General features: G+C 44.6%; 1 protein-coding gene across 1 annotated transcript in view; it reads right to left on the bottom strand.

Moving 5' to 3' along the window:
* LOC122931839 (myeloperoxidase-like) overlaps positions 1-12,682 on the bottom strand; it is a 75,252-nt gene that overhangs the window by 11,967 nt on the left and 50,603 nt on the right. Inside the window, exons 5-7 of the mRNA XM_044285894.1 lie at positions 7,689-7,818; positions 5,234-5,425; positions 2,685-3,000 (exon numbers count right to left, since the gene is read on the bottom strand). Coding sequence (XP_044141829.1) covers positions 2,685-3,000; positions 5,234-5,425; positions 7,689-7,818 — 638 coding nt within the window. The remainder of the gene's footprint in view (positions 1-2,684; positions 3,001-5,233; positions 5,426-7,688; positions 7,819-12,682) is intronic.

Raw genomic sequence — 12,682 nt, 5'->3', positions numbered from 1 at the left:
GAACTGGGGTAATTGATGGAGCCTGTAACTGTGCCAACTGTCTCTGAATTTCTCCCAGGGATGCACTAAGTGCCTTCACTGTCTCTCGCAGATCCCCCCCCCCCCCCCATCAGTCTGCATCCCCATGGTGCAAGCTCCATATGCCTCTTCTTTGTCTCGGGTCACAGCCTCAGCTTGTATCTTGGAAACTGCAACATAGCATCCACCAGGATACGTTCCCTAAAAGCCTGGCGAAGAGGAGGGCTGTGCAATCCAAGGACGAACTGATTTGATCTTCATTTCCAAGCACGTTAGCACCACTGACCTCTCTCTTCTGTATATGGGCCCAGATCTCTTGGAGGGCGTTAGCAAACTGGGGAATAGTCTCAACTTCACGCTGGAAGCGAGTGAAGAAGCGGGACCTCAGGGTGCCAGTACCGGCCGTTTCTCCGTAAATAGACTCGAGTATCGAGAATATAGCATCCAGTGTCTTCCTTTCGTCCTCCGGATGTTGTATTACAGTGCGTCTAGCATTCCCTTCCAGGGTGTTCAGTGCCACTTCCGATTGTAGATCCGCAGTCAAATTGTACAACCTGAGGGCGCTTTTAAGATGTGCAGCCCAGTCTTCCAACAACATATTTTGGCCGTCAAACTGCACTAGCTGGTTTAATATTGCTCCTGTGGGCAAACACATGGTCGGAGCTACTCCCACGACAGGAGGGGTGATGGGGGCCACAGCCGGAGCTGCCTCAGAACCAGTTGCGTTTTGCATGGCAATCAATGTACCCTGCTTGCAGCGCCAAATGAAAGAGGACTGAGGGCTGAGCCCACAGATTCAGAGGGTACACGATGCCACACAGACACAAACAGTGGTTCTTTTACAACACTTGCGTTCACTGAACAGTTATAGTGAAAAAGCAGCTGAGCATACATAAACAGATTGGTAACAGAGCATAAACACACAGTAAGGATAATGCTGCCTAACACTAACCCAGTACTTGTGTAATTTTCTCCAATGTCCATAAAGCAGCCTGGATGCTCCTGAATGTTCCTGAGCAAGCTTTAACGTTGGGATGCACCCTAAGTATTGCACAATACTATTTGTAATCCAAAGAAGGTGAAGTCTGTATCCTGCAGCTTTCATATATGTCCAAAAGTTTTACTGGAACAGTGCACTGTGATGTGACGCGGCAAAGCCGCACTTATAGTTCTTTGGATACTTAGGCGGACTCTAGGTGTTCTCTCCCTGATCCATTGGTCCACTCCCGAACTGGACCGTACAGTCACGTGATTCTCAGAGGCGTCGCTGCGAATATTCCTTAGGTGCTGTTGCCAGACTCTACTGTGGGCCGTAAATCCTCTTCCAGGCTCCACAAAAGTTCTCTCCTGATGTCCTCAGCATTCACCAGGCAGCCTCCGTCTGGTCACTTCCTGCTCTGCCAGGAAACTCCTCCCCTTCCCAGGGAGACAGCCTCAAACCTGCAATTACAGTTCACTATCACCCTGCTGATGGTCCTACTAAGCCACTAAATTAGCATTATTTGAATTTTGAAAGGTAAAACATATATAAACTTTTCTATACTGAACAACTACATTGTAACTTTATATGTACTTTGTCGCATCTAATGGCAGAAGAGAGACATTGCAGTCATAATACACTTTACATTCAATAGCATTGGTGAATCATGATTACACCCTTACACACGCTTGACACAAAATTAAATGAATACGTTTATCTTGGTCTCATCAGACCAGAGGACTTGGTTCCAGTAATCCATGAATTTAGTCTGCTTGTCTTCAGCAAACTGTTTATAGGCTTTTTTGTGCATCATCTTTAGAAGAGACTTCCTTCTGGGACAACAGCCAGGCAGATCAATTTGATTCAGTGTACGTCTGAGAACTGACAGGCTGACCCCCCCACCCATTTAACCTCTGCAGCAACCTCTGAATATGACGCTGAGCACATGCACTGAACTTCTTTGGTCGACCATGGCGAGGCCTGTTCTGAGTGGAACCTGTCTTGTTAAACCGCTGTATGGCCACCGTGCTGTAGCTCCGTTTCAGGGTGCTGGCAATCTTTTTATAGCCTAGGCCATCTTTATGTAGAGCAACAATTCTTTTTTTCAGATCCTCAGAGAGTTCTGTGCCATGAGGTGCCATGTTCAACTTCCAGTGACCAGCATGAGAGAGTGTGAGAGCGATAACAGGAAATTTAACACACCTGCCCCCAATTCACACCTGAGACCTTGTAACAATAACAAGTCACATGACACTGGGAAGGGGAAATGGCTCCTTGGGCATAATTGGGCCATTTTCACTTAGGGATGTACTCACTTTTGTTGCCAGAGGTTTAAACATTAATGGCTGTATGTTGAGTTATTTTGAGGGCACACCATATTCACACTGTACAAGCTGTACACTGACCACTTTATATTGTATCAAAGTGTCAAATCTTCAGTGTTGTCCCATGAAAACATATAATAAAATATTTACAAAAATGTGGGGGGTGTGCTCAGTTTTTGAGATACTGTAAAAGGCATAAAGGGTAGTTTTACACAACCCCAAACCTCTGGTTAGACACATTACAGTTCTGGATGCACTACATAGAATATACATCTACACCTGCCTAAGCAACAACTGCCATCTATTATGTAGGTACACTTAAAAATTCCACAAGCACCACAAAAAAACTTTTATAAACTCACCTGCTTGGAAACACGGTACTCCCAATGTTGGGTTGGTCCTAGAACATTGGTCAGGTCCATTCCCACTAAAAGGCAGGTAGGAAAATCCATTGTCAGTGGCGTTCTGATTAACAGCCAAAAGACCCAGTTGGTTTGTGTTATTTCGAAGCAAGGTGGCGAGATTCTGGTCACTTCCATACACCTGGCTTCCATCAATGAATGAAGTCAAGCCATTAATCTGCTCACGCACAGGACTTGTCAGACTGCACACTGATGCAGTACGAATCATAGATATACATTCACTGCCATTGACATATCGAGGGTCAGTTGGTGGAATCTGGAAATATAAGAAGTCAATGTAGAAATACTTTTATAACAAATTGATGGACATTTTTGAATATTGATTTTATTATATTGACTAGAAGAAGGAACCGGATTTACACGGGTATATATAATCTATTTCAGTTAGTGTTTGTGCGTGTTGTTAAAAGATATCGACAGTATCCCCCATAACAGTAACCTCTACAGTACTCTGCATCCTTAACAGTGAACTCCACAGCCACTCAACCCTTAACAGTGACCCCCCACAGTGCCCTGCCTCCTTAAAATGGGACATCCACAGCAGCCCATACCCTTAACTTTGACCTTCACAGCAGTTTGCCCCTTTAACAGTAAGTTTCACAGCACACCACTCCCTTGACATTGACCTCATCAGGGGCCCGCCCCCTTAACAGTGCCCTATACAGAGACTCGCCCCTTAACACTGATCTCCATAGGGGACGTCCCCTTATCTGTGACCTTCACTGTTTCCTGCCCACTTAACAGAGACCTCCACAGCACCCATGCCTTTAACAGTGACCTCCACAGTACCGCACTCCCTTAACAGTGACCTCACAGTACCCTGCTGACTTGACAGTGACCGCCACTTTAACAGTGAGCTGAGATCCACAGCATCCCCCCCTTTAACAATCACCTCCACAGTGCCCACCCCTTTAACAGTAACATCCACAGTAAACGCCCCTTTAACAGTGACCTCCACAGTAAACGCCCCTTTAACAGTGACCTCCACAGTGCCCACCCCTTTAACAGTGACCTCCACAGTGCCCGCCCCTTTAACAGTAACATCCACAGTAAACGCCCCTTTAACAGTGACCTCCACAGTGCCTGCCCCTTTAACAGTGACCTCCACAGTGCTCGCCCCTTTAACAGTGACCTCCACAGTGCTCGCCCCTTTAACAGTGACCTCCACAGTGCTCGCCCCTTTAACAGTGACCTCCACAGTGCCTGCCCCTTTAACAGTGACCTCCACAGTGCTCGCCCCTTTAACAGTGACCTCCACAGTGCACACCCCTTTAACAGTGAACTTCACAGCACCCTCCCCTTTAACAGTGACCTCCACAGCACCCGCCCCTTTAACAGTGAGCTCCACAATGCCTGTCCCTTTAACAGTGACATCCACAGCAGCTGCCTGTTTAATAGTGGACCCTGCCTTTTTAACGGTGACCTCCACAGCAGCTGCCCCTTTAATAGTGGCCCCTGCCCCCATATCAATTACCTTCATAGCTCCCTGTCCCTTTAAGGCTAGGTCTACACGACGACATGTGTCGCCCGACATTTTGTCGTACCAATGTCGCACAACAATTTTTATAATGATAGGCTATGACATGCTGCGAATGCGATACAACAGTTGCTAAAAATCCATCCAAGATGGATGCATTGAGCAGTGTAGTTGTGCCCTATGTGTTGTGCAACTTATTGTTGTCGTGTAGCCCTAGTTTAAAGCTGACTTACAGCAGTGAAGAAAAATGGCTGGGTTGTTATGGAAACCTGGAGTAAAACTGTGTATGTGGAGACTAAGAGCCTGCGAGCTTCTATTGGCTGATAAGGAACATGTGACCGTGTATGTGGCAGTTGGGATATGAAGAGAACGACCTGCAGGCTTGTATTGGCTAATGCAGGTCATTTTTTGGGAATATCTCAGGAACGGTACGTCCTAGAGAGCTGTGACCCCCACAAGATTTCTTTCCAGGTAGCAAGGGATGTGTATACAAAGTTTCGTTGAAATCGATGGTTGCGCTTTTGAGTGATCGCGGAACGTACACACATACATATATATGTCCTTCTTTATATATATATTGATTAAACATGCTGACAAATTACATCTTAGAAGCTAAGGCTTCATGCATAGGATTCCAATTCAAACTGCATGTGGCCTTTACTGTACCCGCAGAAACGTATGGAGGCAAACAGAGGATTCATTCTGTCAGATTCCATACAAATCTGATGACACATTATGGAGCTATTACCTGTAGATGCATTGCTGTCTATATGGCAGTACACAGACTCCATGTGGCTCAGTACTAGGAGCAGTATGGCTCCGTGCACATGGGATGATGAGAGTGTATGGGGTCCGTGTCAAACATGAAAAACTTGTCACTTTATGAAAACTGTCCAGCACAAAAAGAGATACATGTCAAATTCTGAAATATGATTATATTATAATCTTACGATTTCCTCAGTAAAATAACCAGAGCATTTATATGTGAATACGTCAATGAAAAAAGTCTTACCATTAAAGGGAAACAAGGGTATGTGTTGACGCAGGTGTTAGCACAATCCTCATTCTGAGAAAACGATGAGGTGAATAGTGTATCAACAGTGAGGCCAATGTCATGATCCAAAAACTGACCAAATTGCACGACCATACGAGATAGAGGGCCATCCAGATTCAGTGTAACCATTTCATTTGATACTTCACGTGCCTGTTGCAAAAAAAGTCATTATGTTATAAGCATGCCAAATAGTGATGAGCGAATCGAAGTATCCGAAGTGGGCTTCGATCCGAATTTCAGGGAACACGGTAACAATTAACTTTTCCCTGTAATGGTGGTTAAAAAAAAAAAAAAAACATACTCACTTCATCCATTTGAGCGCAAAGATCCCGTCTAAAATCTTGTGTGCAATGATGTAGATGTCACCCTGACGGCCAGCGTGATAAGGTCAGCGCACAGGATCTTCAATCAAGATGGCTGTGGCTGCCTTTTCACGCTCAAATGGATGAGGTGAGTATGATTTTTTCCCCCCCCTATTTTAACACTGAAAGCCCTAATTATTTATCTAAGAAATTAGCTTCATGACCAGTAATTAGTCATGAACCGAATATATTTGTGAAATTTGGCGACGCAGCTGAATCCAAGTTTTCTAAACTTCGCTCATCTCGTATGTTATGGAAAAATTCTTACCTCAATAACATCAACCCATATGTTGCCCAGTGTCATCAGGGTAGACCATCATTATCAGATATGTGGGGGACCTAACAGCTGTTCAGGAGTAGCTCTGTCACTGGACATTGGCATGGGAACTGCACAGCTCCATCCATTGTATAGTGTATGGAGCTGGTTACTGCCATTGAAGTGACTTGGAGCAGCGCTGCAGTAACCAGCAATATCTACTAGTTCCAGCGCCGGAGCCACTACAGAACAGCTGATATCTCAGGGATAGGCCATGAATGTAAAATGCTAGACAGCCCCTTTATTAGACAAATCTGATGTTTCTGCAAATCATGGGCTGCAGCTGGCGAGCGCGGGGGGGGGGCACAGCACGTCCTCCTACATAATGCCATTACATTCACTTCACTGTGACAAATCGGCTGTTTCCAGCAAACTACATAAGCTTTAAAGGCATATTATGGGTTCAAATAGAAATGATGGGCCTCTCAAACTGTGTATATAATGGCTAGCCAGAAATAATGTAGTTGTAGAAGTAGTAACCCCCAAATTACTATGCAAGTTACTGAAAACACCCCAAGCCCTAATTACATTCTTTCACCCCTGCATGGAAGATTGTTAGATAAGAACGGATTCATAAGGGATTGGATCTGTCAAGGTAATCTTATCTCCATGAGGAGGTACGTTCTGGACTGTACCAGGGTAATGCTGTGGAAGGATGGTACATAAAATAAGAATGCTGGGACTAGGTGAGACTATGTGTACATGGGTTAACTACTGTCTCAGAGGGTGGCTATTAATGGTCCATCTTCAGACTGGGTCACAGTCACCAGTGGGGTGCCACAGGGGTCAATATTGAACCCTGTTCTTCTTTATATGTTTATTAATGGCCTTGCTGGGGGGTTTTGCAGTAGAATTCCAGTATTTGCAGATAATACTATGTTAATGCAAAGTGATCCACAAAGAGGATGATAATATAGTATTGCTGAATATTTTGGGGAAGCTGGAGGCTTGGGAAGAGGGATGGCAATTTAAGTTCAATATGGTCATACATTTGGGCAGAGAAACAGAAAGTACATTTATGTTACAAATAGTAGAGCGCTGGCTAAAACTGCCACTGAGACAGACTTAGGCCCCTTTCACACGAGCGAGTTTTCCGCGCGGGTGCAGTGCGTGACGTGAACGCATAGCACCCGCACTGAATCCTGACCCATTCATTTCAATGGGTCTATGTACATGAGCGTTGTTTTTCACGCATCAGTTCTGCGTTGCGTGAAAATCGCAGCATGTTCTATATTCTGCGTTTTTCACGCAGCCCTGGCCCCATAGAAGTGAATGGGGCTGCGTGAAAAATGCATTGCATCCGCAAGCAAGTGCGGGTGCAATGCGTTTTTCACTGATGGTTGCTAAGAGATGTTATTTGTAAACCTTCAGTTTTTTATCACGCGCGTGAAAAACGCATCAAAACGCATTGCACCCGCGCGGAAAAAACTGAACAACTGAATGCAATCGCAGACAAAACTGACTGAACTTGCTTGCAAAATAGTGTGAGTTTCATTGAACGCACTCTGAACGCATCCGGCTCCAATCCGCAACGCCCGTGTGAAACCAGCCTTATTCTGATTGCTATATTTGGAGTCAGGAATGAGATGTTCCTCCAATACTGAGCTACTGGAAACCATCTCATAGGTGTTTTGCCTTTCACTGGATCAACACAGTAGGATTATAGGTTGCTCCAGATGGATGTTTGTTTTCAACCTTATGAACTATGCAACTACAGTGTCTAAGATATTCTTACCAATGGTAGAGTAAACCCATTGATGGGACGGCTTTGAGTCGAGCCTCGTGGCAGTGATATACCATCCTCGTATTCTTGCTCGAGAAGGCGTTTGTATGCAGTGTTGGATGCACCGAGAATTGCTGTCTTTCTGTAAAAACAAAACAAATATATGTATATATTTCTATGTATTAGTGAACAGTAAAGAATACATTCTTAAAGAGGTTGTTCACAATTAAAACTTTTTTTTTTATAGAAACAGCTTTTCATAGACTGTATCTGGGATTGCAGCATAGGTACAATATATTGAGGTCAAGAGGGCTATACAGTGCAATACACTAACTGTGGATAGGCTCTGTTTTTGCTGAAAAGCAGTTGATTTTTTTCTAATTCTGGGCAGCTCATTTAAAGTCTATGTACAACTTAGGGTCATTTGTCTTTATTATTGCATTGTACTCATTTTTTCAATTGGTCTTTATTAAAAATATAGAGCCCTTTTGTCTGTACAGAGTTGACATGCTCTAGAAGCAGCCTGTAGATTTTCTGTCTTTTCCATCAGACTAGGAGCAGATGAACTCATTATCTCTGCTCTCTGACTTTATAAACACTCATTATAGCTCAGTTCTTATCTTACTGATAATAATGCGGCTTAAATAAGTGTTTATGGCCTCTTAGGCTACTTTCACATTAGCGCAAGCCTTCTCCGGCAAGCTATTCCGGTGGGTGAACAGCCTGCTGTTTTTATTTTATTTTTTATAGTAATTACCATATTTTTCGCCCTATAGGACGCATCAGCCCAAAAGACGCATCTAGGTTTTAGAGGAGGACAATAAGAAAAAAATATTTTGAACCAACAGGTGTGCTTTTGGTGGGTTTTGAACTAATTGTGGTCTATGGACTGACACTATTATGGAGGATGTGTGGATGACACCGTTATGGGGGGGATCTGTGGATGACACCGGTTATCGGGGGGATCTGTGGATGACACCGTTATCGGGGGGGGGGTTCTGTGGATGACACCGTTATCGGGGGGGGGGGGGGAATCTGTGGATGACACCGTTATGGGGGGAATCTGTGGATGACACCGTTATGGGGGGAATCTGTGGATGACACATATATAGCATCTTATGCTATATATGTGTCATCCACAGATTCCCCCCCAAAACAGTGTCATCCACAGATCCCCCCCCATAACAGTGTCCCTGTGTAAAATATTGAATGACCCCCAATGCAGGGGATGGGGGCCGGCATCTGGTGTTGTAATGGCAGTGGGGCCCGATGCAGTCACTGTATTCTATTACACCGGGCCCCGCTCACTGTAGTATTAATAGGTAACGTGTAGGCATGGGAGCTGTTTTAAATTATAGTAACCCTTTACAGCAGCGTAACGTCATTCACTACGTCACATGCCTGTTCCTCCCACTTTATGAATGAAGCAGGTGGAGCAGGCGCGTGATGTAGTGAATGACGTTACGCTGCCGCCGCCCAGCCTGCCTACAGGAGTTTCAAGTGAGTACCGTACTACATGGATTTATTTATGCTGCAGAGAATTACTATAGTTTAAAACACGTTACCTATTAATACTACAGTGAGTGGGGCCCGATGTAATATAATACAGTGACTGCATAGGGCTGTACATACTGCTACGGCTGGCACTGACTGGTGGTGCTGAGACTGCTGGCACTGTGACTGGTGGCTGTGGCTGGTGGCACTGACTGATGGTGAGGAGGATGCTGGCAGTGACTGGTAGGTGAGACTGCTGGCCGGGGCTGCTCTCTGTGGCTGATAGTGCTGGGACTGTGCAGCTCTGTGATGCATGGACAGTAATGGCGGCGCTCCGACGTGGAGCACACCATAAACTGCGAGCGGCGGCGGTGATTGGCTGGTGCGCAGGTGTGGGCGGCAGTAGCGAGCCTAGGGTGTTTGGCACCCGGGGAGGGTCCTTTCTCTGGCACCTCTCCCCCCAATACTTTTAGAAAATTGTACCCCCTCACAGTTGTGTTGTACAGATGTGTGCCCCCTCACAGTAGTTATACCCACATTGTGCCCTCTCACAGTAGTTATGCCCTCTATGTGAACCTTTCACAGTTGCAATGCCCTCTTTGTGCCCCCTTTAGAATAATAATCCCCATTGTGCCCCCTTAATAGTAGTAATGCCCACTGTGCTAGTAATGCCCTCTGTGCCCCCTCTATAGTAGAAATCATCATTGTGCCCCGTTCACAGTAATAATACCCACTGTGCCTCCTTCACAGTAATAATGCCCACTGTGCCCCCTCAATGGATTAATGCCCTCTGGCTCTGTGCCTTCTCCATAGTAGAAATGCCCATTGTGCCCCCTTGACATTAGTAATGTCCTCTGTGACCCCTCCATAGTGATAAAGTCCTCTGTCCCCCCTCCATAGTGATAAAGTCCTCTCTGCCCCTTCCATAGTGATAAAGTCCTCTCTGCCCCCTTCATAGTGATAAAGTCCTCTCTGCCCCTTCTGCATAAAAAAACTAACAAAAAAAACTACACACACTAACTACTCACCTTCTCCCGTTCCTGAAGCTCACAGTCCTCTCTCCCCTGCAGGCACAGATCGCTCTGCAGCACTGTGTGGGCAGAGCTGATGCAGATTTCTGGTCTGGAGGCTCTGCCCACACAGGCTGGCAGCGTGATCTGTGTCTGCAGGCTAAATGGTGGAGCAGAAAGAAGTCTCCCTGCTTCACCATTCAGAGCACCACCGGCCTGAAGGAGGGGAAGAGCGCGGGAAGCTGAGCGGTGAGTGACAGGACCCAGCTCCCAGCAATGAGCGCTTCCATCTGTATTGATGGAAGCAGTCATTGCTTCTGGCCTCTGGCAGCCCCTGAGAGCCAGCACCCGAGGCGGACCACCCCCCACGCCCCCCCCCCTCTTAGTACGCCACTGGTGGGCAGTGCAGGCAGCCTGTGGAGCGCCGTGTCGCTGCTCATACCAAGTGTAAAAATCGGCACACACACACGGACACAGCGCACGCACACAGGGCTTTTATTATGTAGAATGTATATCAGAGATCAGCAAAGTGATCTTTGCTGATCTCTGATATATATTGAACTTTGCCGAAGTTAGCCAAGAAATTTAATTCACTACAAATTATTTTGTCAAGTATTGCTGTAAATCAGGTATACCCAGGCCACTCTGCCCTAGGGCACCCCCACACGGAAAAGCCATGCTGCTGGTGAGTTGCACCAATGCTGCGGTGAAGACCTGCGCGGCCAATAAGCCCACAGCTGCGTTTCATTCAATAATGAAGACCGCACTGTATAGTCCTTTTTCATTGTTAAGCTCATCAAGAGAATGCCAAGAGTGTGCAAAGCAGTAATCAAAGCAAAAGGTGGCTACTTTGAAGAACCTAGAATATGACATATTTTCAGTTGTTTCACACTTTTTTGTTATGTATATAATTCCACATGTGTTAATTCATAGTTTTGATGCCTTCAGTGTGAATCTACAATTTTCATAGTCATGAAAATGAAGAAAACTCTTTGAATGAGAAGGTGTGTCCAAACTTTTGGTCTGTACTGTATATTTTTATCTTTGTAACGTACCATTTTCACTTCCAACCTCTTTATACCAAAAATGTATCAAACATTTCTACATGTTCACATTCTGTATGTATTTCCTAACTTTTACACTGCATTGTTTGCTATCCTTCATCCATCTAGCATTTGCATTTGGAATGTTCAATACATTGGGCCAGATTTATCATTAGCTCAGGTCAGAATAATGGAGTGAAAAAGTCCCCAAAAAAGTCTCAAACGCTAAAACTGCGCACAAATTTGCAACTTTTTTCTGCTCTGCACTATGCTCGCCAGTTTTCTGAAAGTGGGCGTGTTTTCTTATGTAAATGAATCTCTAGACAGATTTACTATTGGGACTATTTAAAAAGTCGCAAAAAAGTCACAAAAAAGTCGCAATTTCACCCCAGTGAGGACCATGCTTATCTTATGAGACTTTTTAATAGAACATGCAACTTTTTCATAAAAACGTGCGACTTTTTCGCAAAGATGTGCGACTTTTGTAAAGCTGCTTACTGACGGATAAACTGCTACCGTCAAACCACATTTATTACAGTCTTAAAGGGCCAATCATAAATCTGACTTGGCTAAAACTGACTTTAGCCATATGTTAAAGTGGAGTGAGCTGTCAGAGTCATGATAAATCTGGCCCACTGAGTTTATATCCCCACTCAAAGATTGCTTCATTTTTTTGTATACATGTATTTTGATTCGCCTAAAAAAATATACTCACCTGTTATCCATTGATATGGTAATCATTACAGCCACCTTTTGGTATCATTTTGGCTACAGATGAGCAGATCAATTCTATATGAAATTTGTTATGAATTTCCCCAAAAATTCCAATCCCAAACTTTTGCAATTAGTTTAGAATTACTCAAAATCACCACCCAAAAGGGAACATTTTTGGATTGTTTTTCTTTAAAAAAAAAAGTGCAAAAGTCCTTTTTTTACATTTAAATTAAGTCCTCTTAGGGGACTTGAAGATGCGATCATTAGATTGCTTGTCCCATTGATTGCTGTTAATTACCTTTGCAGCCTATGCCTGTGGCTTCTTGGATCCTTCGGAGAGATTAGGGCTACCAGAGAGAATGAATGGCTTCCCAAATCTGCACGGAAGCCATTCGGGCATCAGTAGTGCCGCACTCCCAGGGAATGCCCTTTCAGACACAGTGGTCACAACTGACACAGTATCTGATAGATGTGACCACCTCTGTATTGGCAAGTTGCTGGTCTGGAGCATTCAGGCATGTGTTAATTTGGCGTGAAAATAAAGAAAACTCTTTGAATGGGAAGGTGTGTCCAAACTTTTGGTCTGTACTGTAGTTATAAAAGTAGTAGTTATGAAATATATATACAGTACAGACCAAAGGTTTGGACACACCTTCTCATTCAAAGAGTTTTCTTTATTTTCATGACTATGAAAATTGTAGATTCACACTGAAGGCATCAAAACTATGAATTAACACATGTGGAA

The sequence above is a fragment of the Bufo gargarizans genome, chromosome 3, assembly GCF_014858855.1.
Source record: "Bufo gargarizans isolate SCDJY-AF-19 chromosome 3, ASM1485885v1, whole genome shotgun sequence".
Taxonomy (NCBI): Eukaryota; Metazoa; Chordata; class Amphibia; order Anura; family Bufonidae; genus Bufo; species Bufo gargarizans.
This window is presented reverse-complemented; position numbering and strand designations above follow the sequence as displayed.